Source organism: Myotis yumanensis, unplaced genomic scaffold, assembly GCF_028538775.1.
Source record: "Myotis yumanensis isolate MYYU_CA2020_CCGP unplaced genomic scaffold, mMyoYum1.0.hap1 SCAF_2, whole genome shotgun sequence".
Taxonomy (NCBI): Eukaryota; Metazoa; Chordata; class Mammalia; order Chiroptera; family Vespertilionidae; genus Myotis; species Myotis yumanensis.
The window spans coordinates 213,804,450-213,826,443 of record NW_027223753.1 but is presented as its reverse complement, the minus strand read 5'-3'; the positions used below and the strand labels follow the sequence as shown (position 1 = coordinate 213,826,443).

The 21,994-nt window shown below is 56.5% G+C and overlaps 1 protein-coding gene across 1 annotated transcript; it reads left to right on the top strand.

Moving 5' to 3' along the window:
• The first annotated feature begins 913 nt into the window (after positions 1 to 913).
• Positions 914 to 20,709, top strand: CHAF1B (chromatin assembly factor 1 subunit B). The gene is made up of 14 exons (XM_070403681.1): positions 914 to 975; positions 2,079 to 2,228; positions 2,666 to 2,798; positions 4,827 to 4,944; positions 5,286 to 5,389; positions 11,051 to 11,147; positions 12,920 to 13,004; positions 14,287 to 14,380; positions 15,336 to 15,405; positions 15,493 to 15,584; positions 16,882 to 17,035; positions 17,209 to 17,631; positions 19,144 to 19,232; positions 19,980 to 20,709. Exons 2-14 carry the CDS (start codon positions 2,103 to 2,105, stop codon positions 20,111 to 20,113), a joined length of 1,719 nt encoding a protein of 572 aa, XP_070259782.1. The 5' UTR covers positions 914 to 975; positions 2,079 to 2,102; the 3' UTR covers positions 20,114 to 20,709.
• The last annotated feature ends 1,285 nt before the right edge of the window (positions 20,710 to 21,994 follow it).

The window sequence follows — 21,994 nt, the reverse complement described above, 5'->3', positions numbered from 1 at the left end:
TTTTGCAAAATCCCTTGGCCTGCAAAACTTCCAGGCCATTGCCCATCCATCCTTTCCCATCACAGGTCCCACTGCGCCCACTCTGCTCTGTTGCCTCTGATATTCTTTAGCGCGAGTCCTCACTTCCCAGCTGCTTACCCCAAACTCTACCACCTGAAGCCTTTAAATGCCCCTTCTCTTCAGACTTCCTTGGAGCCTTCACATCCGAAATAACCTTGTCCTTGGGACTGTAAGAGCACGTGGTTTCGTTCACTTATCTATTTAAATTTATCTCAGAGAGGAAGGCAGAGGGAGATAGAAACATCAATGAGAGAGACTCATTGAAGGGCTGCCTCCTGCACGACCCCTACTGGGGGTCGAGCCCAAAACCCCTGCATGTGCCCTTGGACCGGAATCGAACCCAGGACCCTTCAGTCCGCGGGCCGACGCTCTACCCACTGAACCAAACCGGCTAGGGCCACTTCACCTTTTATAATTCCTTGCGTACATGACTACAGAAGGTCGAGGACAGTCTTTTATTGATTGAAATTCTAGAGACCGAGACAGGGCCCGAGACAGGTTACAGCTCAAAAGCCCGCTGCCCCAGGGAAAGACGGGAGTCTTGGGCGGGTCTCGGAGGTCCGGTCCTGCAGGGCCGCTCTTTCCTCCTCTAACCGCCTGAGCGTTTCCCGAGGGTAGGCCTCGGCGTCAGCATGCGGCCCAGCGTGGCCCATGTGCTGGGATGGTTGCTAGAAGAATGAACCCACCCGGGAAGAAGTGATGAACGAATGAATGACGACTCACCCATCCTCCCGCCGCGGGAGCGCTCCGCGGAGCCGGCAGGAGCTGGCCCTGATTGGACGCCTCCGCAGCGCAGGGCCCCCACGCTCGGCACCCGGGGGCGGGGCGCCCTGTAGCCCCTCCCACGGGGCGGGGCCTGTGGCGCGCGGGAAGCGGAGCGCGCGCTGGAGCCGCTGGATGACCGGGTCCCTGTAGGTGAGTTCTCCGCGCTGCGGGCTCCCGCGTCCCCGGGGGTCTCTGAACCGGGCCGGGCAGGCCGGGCAGGGGCGAGAGGCTCCCGCTGAGGGCCGGCGGCGGGGTCAGGGATGCCTCCGGAGCGGCGCGCGTTCGGGCGGCCGGTTCCCGCCCAGGCCCCGGCCCCGGCCCCGCGCGGTCTCCTCCCCTCCGGGCCAGGTCTCGGCTACCCGGGCGTGCGGCCTGGGGTGGGGGTCCCCTGGCCGGGAAGGCCCCGTCCCTGGGAGCAGGGTTCCCTCTTGGCCCCGGCCCCTAACTTTTGCAGCCCCCTCTCCCGGATAGTCCCCTCCTCCTGGGGGCTCCCTTCACCAGGCGGCTAGGCTCCTGGGAAGCGGGGTTCCCTCGCTGGCCCCTCTGGCTCCCTCTCTGCGCCCCATCGCCACTAAGCGGGGGCGGGGGCACAGCCCGCGGGCCTCCTGATTTTCTCTGCCTGCGTGTTCCATTTTGCTTTTCCAAGTAGCAGGGGAACAAACCTAACAGCCAGGGCTCAACAGAGCATTTTAAAAAATATATTTTTATTGATTTCAAAGAGGAAGAGAGAGAGAAACATCAGTGATGAGAGAGAATCACGGATCGGCTGCCTCCTGCACGCCCCTTGCTGGGCATGGAGCCCCCAACCCAGGCATGTGCCCTTGACTGGAATCGAACCTGGACCCTTCCGTCCGCAGGCCGACACTCTATCCACTGAGCCAAACCGGCTAGGGCTCAACAGAGCACTTTAGGTGCAACTTGCAAGGTGTTGTGTCAGGACATATTCGCATGTTTTCCAGTACAGCGTGCATTAAAAAAAAAAGTGTTGATTGATTTGAGAGGAAGAGAGAGACCGAGGGAGAAACATGATTTGTTCCACTTGTTTTAACCATTATTGGTTGCGTCTTGGATGTGCCCTGACCTGTGACCCCGCGGGCCACCTTGGTGCATCAGGACGGTGCTGCAGCAACCTGAGCTGCCAGCGTGCATTTTCAGTGGTTCGGACTCCTGGCTCATAATAAGTGCTCCGATTCCCAGCTCTACTCTTCAGTTCATGACCACCGGTTTTCAGCTTTCCTCTGTCTTTGGAACAGGAACGCTGCCCACGACTCGGGAGGATGAAGGTCATCACTTGCGAGATCGCCTGGCACAACAAGGAGCCGGTGTACAGCCTGGACTTCCAGCACGGCGCGGCCGGCAGGGTCCACAGGCTGGCGTCCGCGGGCGTGGACACCGCCGTGAGGGTGAGTCGGGCGGGAGTGGCAAGCACAGGGAGCCCCGCTGAGGCAGCGTCCTCCAGGCTTACATTGAAAGCTGATGCCGGCCAACTCCAGCTACTTCCTCATCTAGTCCAGAGGGACGCTCTCAGGGCCCGGAGGGAACAGTGAAACCGAAAGAAGCCGCTTTGTCCTGGGGTCAGATTAAGGGGACTTGGTCCCTGTGCTTTTAGAACCCGAGCTGGGTCCCCATCGGGGAACAGTCTGGACTAGAACGAGGCCGGAGGGAGGACAGTCAGCAATGGGACTGTGGGTTTATGGCTCAGACACAAGTTCCTTCCTTTTATGTTTCAAAAGAAAAGCTACATCGTCTTCCTGAACATAAGCAGAGTGTTATTTTAGTGCGCGGAGCAGGGCAGGTGCTCACTCTGTGTTGCTCTGGCCGCGTGTTTTGGTGTCCACAGGTCTGGAAGGTGGAAAAAGGACCGGATGGAAAGGCCATCGTTGAATTTTTGTCCAATCTGGCCCGCCACACCAAAGCCGTCAATGTCGTGCGCTTCTCTCCCAACGGGGAGATTTTAGCATCCGGAGGAGACGGTGAGTGTAGTACTTCAAGGTTCTTCAGAGGCCACGTATCCATGTGTCTCATGGTAAACCCTGAGGCGTGAGCCAAGTAAGGCTTGTTTATGTTAGAGGTCGCTGGACCCGCCCATCTTTCGTTTATGTTCTGGGGCGCACGAGCAGATGGGGGGCAGCAAACGGAAACTGAGAAGACCTACTTGGAAATGCCTCCTTGCCCACGTGCTCCCTCTGGGCTGGCGTGGGGACAGTAGGAGGTGTTTCCCGTTCTGACGGGGTCTCCCGGCCCTGTGCTGGCCTGGCTTAACTGTTAGTGTAGAGTGTATAAGTGATCACAGTCTGTCCCATGTTTCTGTATAATTAGTTAATTAATTGGCTTAGGGCAGCGGTTCTCAACCTGTGGGTCGCGGCCCCTTTGGGGGGTCAAACGACCCTTTCACAGGGGTCGCCCAAGACCATCGGAAAACACATATATAATTACATTATTGTTTTTGTGATTCATCACTATGCTTTAATTATGTTCAATTTGTAACAATGAAATTGCGGGTCACCACAACATGAGGAACTGTATTAAAGGGTCGCGGCATTGGGAAGGTTGAGAACCACTGGCTTAGGGGGTATCGTTCACATGGCCCTCTAATGTATGTTTGTTTCGTGGAAGTAGGTTGATTTACATTTTCTGCTTGTGCTTCTTGGCATAAAACTTGTCACATGACCTGAAGAAGAGTCTGGAGGCTTTGGCTAGTAAAAAAGGAGAGAGACTTATTCAAGGGTCTTACAGTTTACCCCCTGGGAACACAGGCAAAAACCCAGAAGTGCTCCATAAAGGAAAGAAAAGTTGAATTTTTCTTATGGTCAAAAGTACATTCTTGAGAATTGTCAGTCCTGCATTCTTAGCTCTGGGATTCGTCCAGGACGGTCATCAGTCAGGTGTCGGGGAGGATGATGGATGCCAGGTGGGCTTGAGGGTGGGCACCAGGGGTTTGACCCCGTCTGGTGGTCTGGGTAACGGGTGTCAGGTGCTGGATACGGAGTCCTTCAGAGGGCAGTCAGGGTTATCTGGAGGCCTGGTGTCTGTCCAGGGGCATATCTGGGCCCTGGATCTGGACCGGGAAGCTCAGAAAGTTTAAGTTCCCAGGCCAGTTAGAACAAGAATGGAATCTTTCCTCTGGCCTCAACCTTCATAATGTGAATGATTTTAACAGTTTGGTTAAAATGACTCCATCCTATATAATAAAAGCCCAGCGACCAAATGGTGAACTGGTCGACCAGTCGCTATGACACGCACTGACCACCAGGGGGCAGACACTCAACACAGGAGCTGCCAAGCTGCAGTGACTTGGCAGCGGTGGTTCTTGGGTGACGCACCCCAAAACTAGAGAGAAGGGAGCCCGATTCCTCGCGGGGCCGTGCAATTCTACCTTTGGCTGTGGGTTATGTTGCTGCTGGGGCTATTGCCCCCAGTTTACAAGTGGGGCATTGAGGCCTCAGGTGACTTGCTGAAGGTTGCACAGCTAGGAAACATTTGCCATCCCTGGTGTTGGTGGCTCTTCGTTGTTGGTTGTTGTTGTTTTTTCCTTTTAATTTAGTTAAAATTTTTATTTATTGACGAGAGAGAGAGAGAGACATTTGTTGTTCCTCTTATTGATGATCTATTGTTGGATGCATACCCGTGTGTGCCTGACTGGGGATGGGACCTGCAACCTTGCATATGGGGGGACGCCGTAACCAACGGAGCTATCCCACCAGCGCGGGTTTCTTTTTACTCGGTTGTTTCTCGGCTCTGCCTTTTGGTTTGTTGGTCGCTCTGCAGTGGTGATTGTCCCGCCAGGGGACCCTTCTGTTGAAGGCGACTTGTCTAGCTCTGATCTGGTATGAGTTTGATCTTGGGGTTTTAGCTCAGAAGGCAAACTTGTTTTCCCCTCAGCGTTCTTAGAAGTAAATGCTCGTGGCCGTAGCTGAACAAGGTACCTGTTATTTAATAGCCTAAAGCCCGGGAGCGAAGGGCGAGCGGTAAAGCAGGCTTGTCCCCGTTAATCCCGCCAGATGCGGTCATCCTGCTGTGGAAGGTGAACGACAGCAAGGAGCCCGAGCAGGTGGCCTTTCAGGACGAGGACGAGGCGGAGCTGAACAAGGAGAACTGGACGGTGGTGAAGACGCTGAGGTGACGGGGGCGGGGCTCGTCCTCCCCGAGGGCTGCATTCAGCTGACAACGCACTCTGACTTCTGTATCTCCCTTGAAACTTTTCCGTATGCAAGACAGAAATAAGAGAATGGTTTTAAAAGAGAAAGGCATGATTAAAATGGATTTCCTGAGTTTCTGCTAACAAGTAAAATCGAATCAGTTTTAAAGACAGATATCCCTGGATGTGGTCGGTCGTGGCTGTAGCTCAGATAGTCCCAGCGGCAGTTTCTAACATCCCATTCTAACGGGTGGTGCCTGGGTCTGCCTTTAAACTTCTTGTCCTCTTTCTCTCCTTTCCCCCGCCCCCCTCTGGATTCCAGGGGCCACCTAGAGGATGTGTACGATATCTGCTGGGCCACCGATGGCAATTTGATGGCTTCCGCCTCTGTGGACAACACGGCCATCATCTGGGACGTCAGTAAAGGTAGCTGATACGCTTTTGTAATTATCCGGGGAGGAACATCCTACGTGTCTACAAAGCCTAACCTGCTTTATCTTTAAAGGCATCAGAAGCGTTTGTTTCTTTAAGGAGCGAAAACGAGTTGGGTACAACAGGTTAGGGATTAGCCCAGGTGCCGTGTATCCAGCTCAGTTTGAGGGTCCCAGGCAGGAAGCCTGGGCTTAGGGTGGTGTCCTGAGTCCCTGGTGCTGAGCAAGGTGGGTGCCCCGTGCCCGGGAGGCAGCCGTGGAGGGACAGGCTGACCCCTGCCTTCGTGGCGCTTAGATCTGGGGAAGTCTCCATTCAGGGGCATTCCCTGCTCCATGTTGGTAGGCAGGACCAAGGTTCCATTTCAGGAGGTGAAGGCACCTTGCTGCCTTTTTTTTTTTTTAAAAAGTGTTTTTATTGATTTCAGAGAGGAAGGGAGAGAGAGATAGAAACATCAATGATGAGAGAGAATCACTGGTCAGCTGCCTCCTGCACGCCCCACACTGGGGATCGAGCCTGCAACCCGGGCCTGTGCCCTGACCGGGAATCAAACTTGGTGCAAGGGTTGATGCTCAACCACTGAGCCATGCCAGCCAGGCCCTCACTGCTTTGAAAGAACCTGTTCTCTAGTTGGGGATGCAGTAGACACGTGAGAAGTTATCTGCTGGGGTTCTTGTCCCTGCATCAAGAAGGGTTCAGGAATCTGGAGAAGGCTGTGCGTAGATTAAATAGGAGTCCAGAGACGAAGTATAATTTTGAAAGGCATTTGGGGGTCAGAGGAGCCTAGTTTAAAGGAAACTAAGATCTAAGTTCTTGTCTCAGGACCCCATGCTTTTTATTAACACAATTTGTCCTGAGGCGAGGAGGGATATACACTCAAAGAGTCAGGGTTTCATACAGAGTCCATTGTCAGAATGGAAGAATTAGCCTACGGCTGTTCAGGTGTTTGGCCAGTAGGAGGCAATAACATGTAGATTAAGATGCCCTGAGCTGTCTGGCAGCCAAGCAATCATCCTTTTCAGGTTTGGGGAAATGCCTTCAGCCATTCCCAACAGGTGACAACATATGTGACTCACCCCTTGTTAAGTCTCCAAGTTCCATCAACCTTTTGATGAAACTCTTGCAATTATGACCTGCTGAAACTGGCTTCCGGCAGTTATTTATACTAATAAAAGGGTAATACGCTAATTAGGGAGGACGTCCTTCCAGACAAAGCCACAGCAGCTGCAAGGGCAGAGGGCACTTAGATCGGGCCAAGGCTGCGCTGGCTGTGAGGGCCAAGGCCTGGTCCAGCGCCATGGTTCCTTTTGCAGAGGCCGCGGGAGAAGGTGGCAGTTAGGCAGTTAGGGGGATCGGGCAGGAGGGGAGAGCAGTTAGGCAGTTAGGGGGGTCAGGCAGGAGGGGAGAGCAGTTAGGCAGTTAGGGGGATCAGGCAGGAGGGGAGAGCAGTTAGGCAGTTAGGGGGATCAGGCCATGAGGGGAGAGCAGTTAGGCAGTTAGGGGGATCAGGCCAGGAGGGGAGAGCAGTTAGGCAGTTAGGGGGATCAGGCCAAGAGGAGAGAGCAGTTAGGCAGTTAGGGGGGTCAGGCTGGCAGGGGAGAGCAGTTAGGGGCATCAGGCCGGCAGAGGGTTAGGGGGATCAGGCAGGCGGGCAGGTGAGTGGTTAGGAGCCAGTGGTTCCGGATTGCGAGAGGGATCCTGGATTGGAGAGGGTGCAGGCCGGGCTGAGAGGATCCCCCCACCCGCCTATGCACGAATTTCATGCACCGGGTCTCTAGTAGGAATATAAAGAGCAATGAAACCCACAGCGCAGTAGCGGCTGATACCTAGCCCTGCAGTCCTTCACTCAGGCGTGATGTTTTCTCCCAGCCTCTCCCTCCCTTTCCCGTCGTGCAGGCTGGTGATTCTCCCGCAGCCCCGGTGCCCGGGGCGTCCTGCCGCCACAGTCCCCTTCCATCCCCTCTGCACCAGCTGCTCTTTTATCTGGGTGCTGTCAGCTACCCCATCCTCTAGCTTGCCTCGCTCGATCATCCCGTCTCCATCACGCTCTTTCTAATGGAGGACAAGTGTCACTTCTTCTCATCCCCAAATCTGACCCTTGTCCTGGACGGTCCTGCCAGCGCCCCGGTAATGACCTGGAACGTGCCAGCATCCTGGGCACTGTCGCAAGTGCTGGGAGAGTCATGAACAAGGTGGCAGCCTCCTACTGGGGTGTCAGGTAGTAGAGGCGTTGTAGGGTCGGGGAGGGTAGGTCATTCGGGAAGGCTCAGCACGTGGGGTTTGAACAGAGGCTTGAATGAATTTGGGGAGCAAGCGCTGTGCGTTATTTTGGGAAGAGCATTCCAGCTGTGGGAACAGCAAGTGCAGAGGCCCTGTGTGTGGAGGAAATGGACTGTATAGGAGGCGGGGGTGGGGTGGGGTGGGGTAGGGTGGGCTGGGGGGACTGAAGATGGAGCAGGGAGGGGCCCGGCCACAGCCTTCTGTGACCCATGGTGCCGAAGGGTTTTAAGCAGGAGAATAAGGGGATTTTAAAAAGACGCCTCCAGGTGGCATGTGGCAAATCGGTCCTAGGAGGACACAGGTGGGAGCGAGGGACGCCGTCAGTGGTGCAGGAGTGATTCAGGGGGTGACAGTGCTAGGCTGGGTGCTAGTGATGGAAGGGGGGTGGCAGGGTTGGGTTGGGACATACTTTGTAGAAAGAGCTGACAGGGTTTGATGCATTGGCTGTAACTCCGAGCTTTTTGACAACCAGGTGAATATTGGAGCCATTTCCTGAGCTGGACCACGGGAGTAGGCGTGGAGGTGGGGGTTGAGGGGGGCTGGGGAGCAGGCTTAGCAGGAAGTGTGGGAATCAAGGTCACGTCTCAGACCTCTGTCTTGTGTGGGTAAAGGTGTGTTTTTTTTTTTTGTTTTTTTTTTAATTTTTCGCTTAAAGTATTACAAAGGGTATTACATAAGTGTCCTTTTTTCCCCCCCGCCCTTGACAAACCCCTACCCTCCCTTACCCCCCAGTGTCTTATGTCCATTAGTTATGCTTATATGCATGCATACAAGTCCTTCGGTTGATCTCTTACTCCCCTCCCTCCTGCCCCCCAACTCTCTCTGGCCTTCCCACTGCAGTTTGACAATCAGTTTGAGAAAGGTGTGTTTTTAAAAAAATATATTTTATTGATTTTTTACAGAGAGGAAGGGAGAGGGATAGAGAGTTAGAAACATTGATGAGAGAGAAACATCGATCAGCTGCCTCCTGCACACCTCCAACTGGGGATGTGCCTACAACTAAGGTACATGCCCTTGACCGGAATCAAACTTGGGACACCTCAGTCCGCAGGCTGACGCTCCATCCACTGAGCCAAATCAGTTAGGGCAAGGTGTGTTTTTTTAATATGTAACATAGGCAACTTATTTAAAGTCACTATTTTTAAAAATTTTATTTTTATTGATTTCAGAGAGGAAGGGAGAGGGAGAGGGAGAGATTGAAACATCAATATGAGAGAGTATCATTGATCGGCTGCCTCCTGCACACCCCACACTGGGGATTGAGCCTGCAACCTGGGCCTGTGCCCTGACCAGGAATCAAACCGTTGACCTCCTGGTTCACAGGTCAAGCTCACCCACTGATCCTCGCCGGCCGCAAGTCGGTGCATTTTTATTTAAGAAATTCCTTATGTGCTGATTCCTGCTGCCGCCCAGCGCCTTGGCCCCTCTGTAGTCTGAGTCCTGTCTTCCCGAGAGCACGTGGTCCCAGCTGTCACATCCCGTCAGTCGCAAGTCTTTTAGCTGCTCTGCCGCTGACATCCGAAGCCCAGGGCCCACTCTCCCATCACAGCCGTCTCCTTCAGTCCCCAACACCTTTTCTTCTTCCCGGAGCCTCGGGCTGAGCCCTGTTTCCTGGCCTGGTAACCCCGGCCCCGTGCTCCCCCGGGGGCCGTTCATCAACACTCACTTCCCTCGGCCCTTTCCTTCCATCCTTCCCACCTAGACAGACCCCAGGCCGGATCGGGGTGACAGTCTCAGGTCCCAGTCCCAGGCCGAGCGCAGCTGGTGTAACACCCGCCACCCTGCAGACTGGGCCACTCCCCAGTCATCCTCACCAGCCTCAGGGGGGGTGTTCATGGCCCCACGTGGGAGTCGGATTCCGCTCCTGTTCTCCCCAAACCCTACAGGTCTCCTTGCTCCCCCTTTGTCACCCCGGCTTCCCCCGTCATCTCAGCAGACTGTCTGGACAGTTTAAGGAAGGAGGAGCGGGGGAGTTAGCCTGAAGCATGCACATTTACACGGGTTGGCGCTGGCAGCTGTGGGGGCCAGCTTTGTGGGTGGTGGGGAGGGGACACCGCAGCAAAGAGGGCTGGGGGCATGGCAGAGGGCTGGGTGAATGACAGCTGGGGGCATGGCAGGGGGCTGGGTGAATGGCAGAGGGCTGGGTGAATGACAGGGCTGGGGGGATGGCAGAGGGCTGGGTGAATAGCAGAAGGCTGGGGGGATGGCAGAGGGCTGGGTGAATGACAGCTGGGGCATGGCAGAGGGCTGGGTGGATGGCAGAGGGCTGGGGGGTGAATGGCAGAGGGCTGGGGGGTGAATGGCAGAGGGCTGGGGGGGAATGGCAGAGGGCTGGGGGGTGAATGGCAGAGGGCTGGGGGGGTGAATGGCAGAGGGCTGGGGGTGAATGGCAGAGGGCTGGGGGGTGAATGGCAGAGGGCTGGGGGGATGAGGTGAGAAAGGTGGAGGGAGTGAGCAGGGAAGGCGCCTCAGAGAACTGGGTCCTGGTGCTCCTAGCATGGCCAAGGCTTCATGACTTCCTCTCTCTTCATTCAGGTCGTCTTCTGGTTTTCCTTCTCCCTCCCACCCCCAGTCCCTGTCCATCCCTGCGAGTGCTGCTCAGGTTAAGGCCCTCGTCTCTCACCTGGTCTACCCTCACCTCCTAACCAGGGGCACTCCCCATGGTCTTTTCAAAACCTCAGCTTTGCCCTAGCCAGTTTCTCAGTGGTTAGAGCATCGGCCTGCCGACTGAAGGGTCTCGGGTTCGATTCCAGTCAAGGGCACGTATCTGGGTTGCAGGCTCGATCCCCAGCCCCAGTGGGGGCACGTGTGGGAGGGAACTGGTGGATGTCTCTCTCACATCAGTGTTTCTGTCTGTCTCTCCCCCTCTTCCATTCTCTGTAAAAAATCAGTGGGAAAATATCCTTGGGTGAGGATTAACCAACAAACAAACCGCCAAAAAGCCCCCTCAGTTCCATCCTTACCACCAGGTCACCCCCTCTTGGTGCTCCTCTTAGCCGCACCGTGAGTGCCCGGGGCCTTTTCCTTGTCCAGGGTTCCTGTCGCCCACCCCCCTTCCTCCTCATCTTGTCAGTTTGGCCCTTTACCTTCCCCCTGGCAGTCCGCAGCTACTGCCATTGCTCCCTCTCCTGTGCGTCTGCTTAGACCACCTCCTTTCCCTTCACCGGCCCCTTCGCCCTGCTTGGTCCCACCGGCTCTGAGCGCCTGCGGATGGGGCTGTGCAGGACCTGTGTGGCCCGAGTCTGACCCAGTGTTTGGGGCAGTCCCCCTGCCGCCTGCTGAAGGCAGAACAGTGTCAGGACAATGACACTGAAGCTGCAGTGTCCACGCTGGTGCGGGAGTAGGTTTTGGTCATGCTGTTGTGTGCTTCTCTCGTAGGACAGAAGATCTCGATTTTTAATGAACATAAAAGTTATGTACAAGGAGTTACCTGGGATCCTTTGGGCCAATATATTGCGACCCTGAGCTGTGATCGGTACGTGAGTATTGGATGAATTGTCTTTATATCTGTTTACTTAAAAATTTCTGCAGAGGTATTTTATCACAACTTAGCCAATAGAAGCCATGGCTCTAGCTTTGGTTCTTTGAGTCTCAATTTCATAGAAAGAATTTGTTTTGTTATTCTTTCGACATAAGAAACATTGGAAACTGATCAGGGCAAGTGCCTTACACGAAGTTAGTACCTAGTAAGTCTGTGGAATGGGTAGATGTCATAGGTCGACGCTCAACCACTGAGCCACGCCGGCCAGGATTAGGTGAATGAATGCAGAAAGAGCTTGGAATTAGATCTGAATTTCATGGGCAACTTTTAAAGAAAAGGTCTTTTATAATAACTACTGGAGGTGGGGTCCCTCAGCCTAGCCTGCACCCTCTCGCAATCTGGGACCCCACGGGGGATGTCGAAGAGCCAGTTTTGGCCCGATCCCCACAGGCCAGGCTGAGGGACCCCACCAGTGCACAAATCAGTGCACCGGGTCTCTAGTATGCGTATAAGATCTTTGGTTAATCTCTTCCTGCCCTACCCTCTCCCCATTTCCCTCTGAGATTCATCAGTCTGTTCCATGTTTCCATGCCTGTGGTTTCTGCTCCTGTGTTGAGCATCTGCCCCCTGGTGGTCAGTGCATGTCATAGCTGCCGGCTGGTCAGCCGGTCGCTTAGGCTTTTATATATGTAGACTAGAGGCCCAGTGCACGAAATTCATGCACAGGGTGACGGGTCCCTCAGCCGGGCCTGCACCCCCTCCAATCCGGGATCCCTCTTGCAATCCAGGACCGCTGGCTCCTAACTGCTCACCTGCCTCTGCCTGATCGCTCCTAACTGCTCTTCCCTGCTGGCTGATCGCCCCTAAATGCCTCTGCCTTGGCCCCCACCACCGTGGCTTTGTCGGGAAGGACGTCCGGTATAATTAGCATATTACCCTTTTATGACTATAGATGACTTAGCAGAGGTACCAATGGTAGGGCTGGATATTGGTTTCCTTTTGTTGCCACTGCAGTGATTTTAAGGAGACTGTTTAACATAAAAGTAAGCTCTCTTGTCCCTTCCGAAAGGAGGACCTACTGCCGTGTTTACTGGTGAATCACATTGAGTTGTGTCCTTGGAACAAAGAATTTTTTTTTTAAATCAGGAGTGCCAGGCATATTACTCATCAGTCAAAATGGCCCTTTTCAATATTTACCGACTACTTTTCATCGTAGCAGGTCTCTTTTCAGGTGCCGGGAATGAGAGTAAGTGGGGAGCTGGTGTGTGTTTCCCTGGAATCTGCTGTTATGTTGCAGGTGTCACCGGTTTCCCGCTCTGTCTGGGCTCCGGCCGGCAGGAGGCGCTGGTTAGCCAGTGGGATCCTCTGAGTTACCAGCCTGCAGATTGGCCCGTGGTGCTTTTCTTCCTCTTGCCTATCCCTGAGAACCAGGCTGTTCCGGGAAAATAAACCCCACGGCCGTACAAGTTGACGCTGGGCCAAGGGGCCAGGCCTGGGAAACGAGGCCCGGCCGAGGGAAGGTCTTCCCGGGGAAGCCGGGACCTTCCGTGAGAAATGAAATGATGCCCTGTCTGCACCGCGTCAGTGACAGCGTCAGGCTGCTGACACCTGCTCCTCTCGCAAGGGCTCGGTCAAGGGGACGTCACCGTGAACGGCTTCGCAGGCCACAGATTGCCTAGGCCCCCCTCCGTGTGGGTGACAGTGTTTCTGTGTGAGACACAGTTCATGGGCCAGAAGAGCGAGACCGGACTTTCCTTTCCCTTTAGGACGCTGAGGGTGTACAACACACAGAAGAAGCGCGTGGCTTTCAATGTCTCGAAGATGCTGGCGGGCGCGGGCGCCGAGGGAGAGGTAGGTAGGAGATGCCCGGGCTTTGCGTGGCAGCCGCGATGCAGTGGAGCGGAGGCAAGTCTGAGCTCCTCCGTGCCTTGCAGCTAAATCAGTCTCAGCGACACCTGAACCCAGTGGGGGTTCCCCTCGGGCAGTCGGGGCCCAGCTAGCGTGGAGGGCTGGCCTGTCTGGGGCCAGGGGAGCCGATGATGGGGGCTAGTGATTTCCAACCAGGCTGCCCGTGGAGTCACCAGGAAAGCATTAAAAACCACGGGGCCTGGCCTCCGCCCCAGAGCTGGGCTAACCCAGCCAGAGGCGGGCAGGCCTCCGGATTCGAGGTGTGGATTCCGCGGTGTGGATTCCGCGGTGTGGATTCGAGGTGTGGATTCCGCGGTGTGGATTCCGCGGTGTGGATTCCGCGGTGTGGCGTGGGTGGGGCACGCTGGTTGGAGGATCCCGGCATGAGGTGCGGAGGCAGGTGGGTCGGGGCGGCTGGCCCGGCAGCAGGCAGTGCAGACGGTATCTTGGCAGGAAGATGGAGGATCCGGGTGCAGAGAGCAGGGACCGGTCATCGGGCGGCTCAGGAACAGGAGGGATTTCAACCTTAGGAAGAACTGGTGAATGAAAAGAGGTCCTAGTCCTGCAGGAATGGAGGCTGCGGAAGCAGGTGCTTCAGCAAAAGATAGCCAGCGAATCGGTTATTGGCACAAAACGGGGACCGGGCGCCGTCCAGGCCTAGGGGGCAGGTGAAGGCCGCGTGGGCCGTTGCCTGCGGTGCGGGTGGTCACGTGCTTTGGGAAGCGAGGGGTAATGCTTCCCCGGGTTCCTGGAACTAACGTCCCGATGTTCCTGAAGTGGGGGCGCACGCAGCACTTCCACAGGGAGCTCGAGAAGGGTGGTTCGGAAAGATCTGGTAGCCAGTTTAATGATCACTACAGTCTTTTAAAAAAGCATTTATTCAGGTGGAAATTCTCAGTTACACACGGACAGCAAGCTGAGGGCTCGGTCATCCTCTTGCTTTTTCCCAGTCTCATCCCCACACAAACCAGTTACTCACACACATGTGCACACACATGCACACACACATGTGCACACACACCCTTGTGCACACATGCACACACCAGCTTTCCTGAACAAAAGGGTGATCCGTTCGTGGCTGATTACTCTCGCAGTCCCACGGGAGCATTGGATTGGTGATATGTTGTTTCGGTTCTATTGATGATCGTCATAATAAATGGTCGCACGGGAGGAAACGGCGAGCCTTTCTGGGAGGCTGGGGTGACGCTGACACTTTGTGCCTCAGGCCAGAAGTTACCGGATGTTTCACGACGACAGCATGAAGTCGTTCTTCCGGCGACTGAGCTTCACTCCCGACGGCTCCCTGCTGCTCACCCCAGGTGCGTGGAGCCGGGCTCGCGGGGCGGATGCAGGGCCGGCCCGCGTGTCGTCTCCGGGAGTGCCAGTGTCACATAGAAGGTGTGGGTTAGAATAAGGCGAAAATTGGAGTAAAATATAAGAGGAGGGAACCCAAGGAGGGTGGGAGAGGGGGAAAAAGAAAGCGTTGGTTGCTGTGCAAGATCTCTTTCATGAGTAGTTGACTAAGAAAAGCAAAATAAGGAAAAGTCTAAATAACACCCCATTTTATAAAGTAAACTAAAGCCCACCATGTGTGTATATATGGTTGTCACGGTTACGTGAGCCTGGAGGGAATGCAGGGCTGGCGAGGTGTTTGTCAGAGTGGATCCTGGGGATGGAAGGATGGGGCGAGATGCTGCTGCCCTCCTGGTGGATGCGCAGTGGTTACATGTGAGAGAATGTGTGAGTGTGTGTGTGTGTGTGTGTGCGCGTGCACGTGCAGCAGGAGAAGACAAGGAGACGTGTCCAAGAGCAGCCGTGCCTGCAGGTCGCTCTTGCCGGGTCTGGCTGTGCCAAGTGCGGCCTGGGGAGGGTGGAGTGGAGACGTCAGTGGGGCGGCCAGAGCGGGTCAGCTCTGCAGGGCTGGGGTTTCGGCAGAGGGCTGTCTCCTGGTAGCTCCTGGCTCCGTCAGGCAGACGGGAAGAGGCCAGTGTCAGCCCTCGGACTGGACGGCAGCGGAGGTGGGGATGCAGGCACAGAGCTTTATGTTCTTCCTGCCCTGGCCTGGGTGTGGCTCCGGGCGGCTGTGCCCTCAGGTGAGAGGAAGGTGGGTGGAGCCAGTGTGAGGCTGAGCCCAGGTGTGTGGAAGGTTTGTATTTGTCCCAATCGTACACACTGTCCAGGGAGTGCATCTCGGGAAAATGACTTTCAACCAGAATTGGTTGCCTTGGGTTTGCTGGTGGACAGTTTAATAACAGTGCCTCCCCTGCCTCCCAGCCGGATGTGTGGAGTCTGGCGAAAATGTAACCAACACCACGTACCTCTTCTCCAGGAAGAATCTGAAAAGGTGAGTGCCTTTAGGACTGTCGGGGACGTTGGCCCTCTCTCTGCTTTTGTTGAGCAATGGTCTCTCTAACCCATGATTCACCTCCAGGCCTGTGGCGCATCTCCCGTGTCCCGGAAAAGCCACGCTTGCTGTCCGCTGCTGCCCTGTCTACTTTGAGTTGAGGCCGGAGGCGGAAACAGGTACATCAGAACCCAGCGGTGTCTCCCGTCGGGCCCGTCACCAGGGTGGGTGGGGTTTGGATTTTATCTCAGGGACCTCGGGGAAACGTGGGCATGTGGGTTTGGCTCAGTTTAGTTACTCGGAGGAGTTGGAACAGAGACTAATGTTACCAAACTGTGTATCCCACTGTCTTTGCTTAGAGCAATTAAAAAATATATATATGTATGTATTGATATCAGAGAGAGGGAGAGAGAAACATCAATGATGAGAGAGAATGATTGATTGGTTGCCTCCTGCACGCCCCCTATTGGGGATCAAGCCCGCAACCCAGGCACGTGCCCTGACTAGGAATTGACCATGACCTCTTGGTTCCTGGGTTGACGCTCAACCAGTGGCTGGGCATCTATTTCCTGTTCTTCCTTGGGCCTCGGGTTGCTTCCCTAACCACGTGCACTGGCCAGTGTTCAGCTCAGACGACAACCCCGCAGGTCTCTGCTGCAGCCTGGAGTCCTGCTCTGGCCCCGCAGTTCAGGGCACGTGCGGGCATTGCCGGGTCCCTTCCCTCTGCTGGGCCTGGAGACCAGGCGGTGAGCTGAGGCTGCGGCAGCACTTCACGCCTTTGCTCCCCACCGCTCGGGGGTTGCTGGCCTTCATTGCTGCTGGGCAGTCAGTGTCTTAAGAAGTCAGAGGCTAAATTGGGGCCCTGTTGCTCCAAGGCTGGAAGCAGGAGCTGTTTTTCACTCTCTAAACTCTTATGCGAATGAATATAATGAACTGGAAAGAGCATGAAAACATCACTTGATACAATGTTTCCATGTGACCCTGTATTTCCTTATCAGAAATTCTCTTCCTTTTGTACATCGGTGCCCGGGATTCTTGGATCCTGTCATGTGTCATTGGTTCACGCATAGTTCTCGTTCATTCCTGCATCTATATATATAAAAGCCTAAACGACCGTTACCGCTGAATGACTGCAATGACTGGTCGCTATGACGTGCACTGACCACCAGGTGGCAGGCACTCAATGCAGGAGCTGCCCCCTGGTGGTCAGTGCGCTTCCACAGCCAACCTCCCTTGGCCAGCAGCCGGCCAACCTCCCACGGTCCCTCTCCCCTCCTCCACCACCCCTGCACGAGTTTGTGCACCGGGCCTCTAGTTCATATATAAAATAATAGGAAGACTTAAATCCCTTTGCACGTCATTAGAGGAATTACATCCCATATGTCCCGGGGAGAGGGCTCGTGGCGGGAGTTGGTGGTTCCTGCGGGAGCCTTGCTGGTGCTGGTGTCACTGTCCTTCCTGCCCTGTGTCCTGCAGACGGGCCGGCCCAGGGGCCGCTGGTGCGCCTGCCCTACCGCGTGGTGTTCGCTGTGGCTTCTGAGGATTCCGTGCTCTTCTACGACACTCAGCAGCTCTTCCCTTTCGGCTACGTGTCCAACATCCACTACCACACCCTGAGCGACATCTCCTGGTGAGCGGCCGGGCCAGGCCGGGCCTGGAAGGGGGCGTGGCAGCGCACAGACGGGGTCTTGGCCGCGTGTTCCCTGCAGACCTGGCCTGACTCCGTTTCTAACTACAGTGAGAGCGGGACGAGGGCCACAGACTTGGTAAAATTAACCCTTTTCTCCTGCTCTGGGGACAAAGGTCCAGTGATGGGGCCTTCCTGGCCATTTCCTCCACCGATGGCTACTGCTCCTTCGTGACGTTTGAGAAGGGTGAGCTTGGAGCACCTTTCAAAGAGAAGCTGGATCTGAGCACGAGAACTCCTGAGACGGCGAAGAAAACCAAGCATCAGACCCAACAGGAGTCCTCGCCGGGACCCAGGCTGGGGGAGGGCACCCCCGCCAGCAGAATCCCAGACCCCGGCAGCCCCTGCCCAGCACCCGCTCCGGGGAAGCCGTCCGCAGCCCCAGCGCCCAAGGACTCGCCCTCCACGGCTGCCACCGCCAGGGGCGCGGCGCCCAGGCCCTCGGAGGAGAAGAGCCCGCCCAGCAGTCAGACCCCGAAAGCGCCCCCGCCACGGAGGGTCACCCTGCACACCCTGCAGGCCTGGAGCAAGACACCCCGGTAAGGACCGGATGGAGATGCCGACGGTCGTCCCGCCCCGCCCTCCCCCATCAGCACGACTCTGCTGCTCCAGAGTTTTCTTTCTTTAAAATGTTTTTATTGGTTTCAGAGAGGAAGGGAGAGGGAGAGAGAGAGAAACATCAGTGATGGGAGGGAATCATTGATCGGCTGCCTCCTGCACACTCCCTATTGGGGATCGAGCACACAAGCTGGGCATGTGCCCTGACTGGGCATGTGCCAGGACCCTTCAGCCCAAGGGCCGATGCTCTAGCCACTGAGCAACACCAGCCAGGGCTCCATAGGTTTCTTAACCTCACTCCGAGCCGCCTCCTGGCTCACACTCCTGCGGGGTTCCCACTTCCTACCTGTTGCACAGGTGTGGCTCCACCCGCAGGCCGGGACTGTCCGCGCCTTCCCGGTGCCTTCCTCTCCAGCCCGACCCGGAAAGCTGGGTCCCCAGAGCACACTCGGCCTGGGGCCTCTGACCCACCTTCCTCCGGACGCCCCAACACTGCTCCCTGGGACACTCGCATCCTCCATCAGCCCTTCCCTCTGTCACACTCACATTCGGGCCGGGGTTTTGTTTCTGCTGTTCCCTGTGAGGTGTAAGCCCCTCTGGCCCAGCACAGTGGCGGGCACTGCGCGGTGGTGGGCGCCTTGAGGCATCTTGCCGCCAGCAAACGGTGCCTGGTGAGCTGGGAGTCTGTCGGCCGGCAGGGCATCCCGGTGGCGCAGTGGTGTGTGCCCCATCAGGCAGCCGCAGAGGTGCCCGAGGTCCCGCCGCCGCTGCAGAGAGGACCTCGCTCACCCCCTAACCCCCAGCCTCCAGCCCCCAGCAGCTGTGCTGCCCGGTTTCTTCCCTGGATGTCGGGGAAGTTACCTCCCGGCTTCATCTGCTGCCTGCTCACCGGTGCCCCACCTCCCGGCCAGACAGACTGCCTGGGGGCCGCCGGGCGGGGGGGCGGAGGTGACAGAAGGTGCTGGAAGCACTGCTCACTCTTGCCGGCGGGTCCACTGTGGGAGTTGGGGGTGTCCGGCCCCGAGTTGGGTCTCTGCAGACCAGCGATGCTTGGTTTCTCTTCTGTGTGTTTCCGGGGCAGAGGGGAAGGTGTCTGTGAAATATTTTGGGTATTTAAGTTTTCCCTGCTTAGTGTCTTGCAAGCTTCTTGCAGTTGTTAATTTTGAAAAAGGAATAGTTGTTGGACATTAAGGTTGTGGCTTTTAGAAAGAACGGCCTGTAGGGGAAGCCTTCTGAGCAGGGCTGGGCCCACACTGGTGGCCGGCTGAGAGGTAAGCTGGCGTCAGGGCTGTGGTGACGTCAGCACGGTGGTGACGTCACGTGACCGAGCGTGATCCTTGGTCACGACGCCCGCGGGTGCGTCTCGGTGCATGTAACGCCTTGTGAGATGAGCAGCTGCTACCTCAGGCGCCTCCTCTGGGTGGTTTTGGGATGTGGTGTCAGACACAGTTCCTGCCACACGGATTCACCATGCGCCCTTCCCTTCTCATCAGGAGAGTGACCGTGATGCCCTTGAAGACGGACGCCCCGAATTCTGCGCCAGGCGGTGTGGTTTCCGCCCCGCCCACGGAGGTCCAGCCAGGTGAGGGATCTGGTTCTGGTTCCATGTCCTCGAGGGCAGAATATCTTCCCTTTTGTTCTTTTGGAAATGAAAGTCCGCTAATTTTACGTCGGTTCTGTGAAAGCGAGGATGCACCTGACCTGGCCCCCCCTGCAGACTCACTGGCTTGTTTATTCTCGGGGGAGCCCACTTGCCCGGGAGCACAGGGGGCTGGGTGCTGCCAGCAGGGGTGTTGGGGTGCCTCTCAGCCTCGGTGCTGCTCACACGCTGGGCAGGTCAGGCTTGGTGGTGGGGCTGTCCTGTGTGGCAGGGCGTTCTTTAGCACCCCCAGATGTTCCCATCCCCCACTCCTGACGTTCTAACCTGTCACCAGCTCGCCCGCTGTCCTGGGAGGCACAGTGTCCCTGGGGTTGAGAATCACTCAATGGTGTAGACTCTCCATTCTAGGCACATAGGACCCGCCAGGCAGTTTACTCCTTGTCTGGGCACAGAATTTTAAAACATATATATTTTTATTGATTTCAGAGAGGGAGGGAGAGGGAGAGAAAGATAGAAACATCAATGATGAGAGAGAAGCATCGATCAGTTGCCTTCTGCACGCTCCACACTGGGGACCAAGCCTGCAACTCGGGCATGTGCCCTTGACCGGAATCGAACCCGGGACCCTTCAGTCCGCAGGCTGACGCTCTGTCCATTGAGCCAGAACAGCCAGGGCCAGGATGTGTTGTGTAGCATCAGCTCTTAACTTAAGTCTTGCTTACTTGGCAGCCTTGTCGGTGAACGTTTCAGAGCCGCCTGGAGACGTGCAGGTCAGCCCCCCGGAGCGGAAGCGGCCGAGGCCTGCGGAGGACAGAGGCGGCGCCCAGGGGCGGGAGCCGGGGGGAGACCTGGCTTGTGCTTGAAGGCTGCACGGCTGGGGACTCCCAGCGCTCAGGGAAGGGCCGATGACCCCAGGCCGGGGCGTCAGAGGAGCCTGGCGGGCCCCCAATCCGATTCCTGGACCAAGTTGCACGCGGCCGGCGTCCCCCAGCGAAGGGTCTGCTTCTGCCTTCGAGTGAGTTTCCCTGAGACTCGGACATGTCACCGGGCCAGCCCTCCCCTGACGCGTTTCCGGAGCTGGACCCATCCAACATTGTCCGGTGTGAACACCGGTCGCTCCTCCCTGAAACCCTGCGGGAGTGAGACCCTCACGGGGCCAGTGAATGCCGGGTGTTCGAATGGTTATTAGATTTCCCTTGTACACAGTGGGTTAACTTTTGTTTGTTCTATTTGCGTTCTGATTGTAAAGGTAATGATGCTCGTTCTAAACAGTGAACCGGTGTGAAGGGGAAGAGCAGTTGGGGGTAGGGAGCTTCGTCCTCACACCCCCTGCTTTGGCATAAAGACTGTTTTATTCTTTTTAAGGAGAGAGGTGAGATTTTACTTGAGATACAATTTTGTATCCAAATAGGTTAACTTTTTAGGTTGATTTTTCAAAGAAGAAAAAGTAACTTGGTTATTTACGCCTGTGCCTCTGCTTTCTCCGTCCAGGGTGAGGGTGGGAGGGGGAGGGGTGGGGTGGGATGGGGGTGACAGGTCTCTGTTTCTGCTGGGAAGACTGTGAAGTGGGGTTGTGGCTGCAGGAGGCACGGGGTGGGTGCCCAGCGGCGGCCCGCGTTGGCAGGTGGCACCCCGCTGAGGAGCTGGCGCTGAGAAGAGCTGTCACCGGGAAAGTCTGGCAGGGCCTGATACCTGTCACTTTGGCGTGATGAACGCGAGGCACGCAGATGAGGGTGCTGCCCCCAGGGCTGCCTTCTCCTCGGGTGACCGCAGCGTGAATGTGGGTGAGGGGCCAGGAGCTGCCCACCAGTCTTGGACAAGGACTAGGAGAGGCTCTTTAACTCAAGTCAGCAGCAGCAAAGAAAAGAATTGGGCCCGGCTGGTGGGCTTGTGGGGATGGGGTTAGAGTGCCGGCCCGTGGACCAGTGGGTCGCAGGCTCAGTTCCCAGCTCTGGTCCGAGCACATGCGGGAGGCAACCAATTGATGTGCCTCCCACATTGATGATTCTCTCTCTCTCTCTCTTCCTCCTGCCCTTCCTCTCTCTCTTCCTCCTTCCTCCCTTCCACTCTCTCTAAAAATAAATGGAAAAAATATCTGAGCCACGCCGGCTGGGCTAGTCATGTCTGTTTTGACCAGTGGTTCTCAAGCTTAGCTGCACATTGAGGTCCCTCGAAGAGTTGATACCTGGGTTCTTCCCAGCCCCTCCCGGGACACTGACGCGCAGCCGCTGCTGGGGATGGGGAGAGGGGAGGCCTCTGTGGGGATGGGGAGAGGGGAGGCCTCCGTGGGGATGGGAGAGGGGAGGCCTCCGTGGGGATGGGAGAGGGGAGGCCTCCGTGGGGATGGGGAGAGGGGAGGCCTCCGTGGGGATGGGGAGAGGGGAGGCCTCCGTGGGGATGGGAGAGGGGAGGCCTCCGTGGAGATGCTCTGTCCGGAAAGCTTTCTGCTGCTCTGCTTCCTCGGACGGATGGGACGGGAGAGCTTGTCCCGGGCTCCAGGCTGAAGGGGTGACAGGCGGGTGTGCTGCCCGGTCTTCAGGGGAAAGGTTGCTTTCAGGGTCCCGTGGCTGGAGGGACGCCCCTGGGCCGACAGGACCCACGGTGGGTCCCGTGTTCTCGGGGGCACCCCCGTGGGGGAGCACATGCGATCCTCACGTCTGTCTCTGCAGCAGGAATGGAGGGTGGGGGCACCTGCAGCCATGGACCTGTTTGTAGGTGGGACTCCTTGCTGCTCACGGCCACCT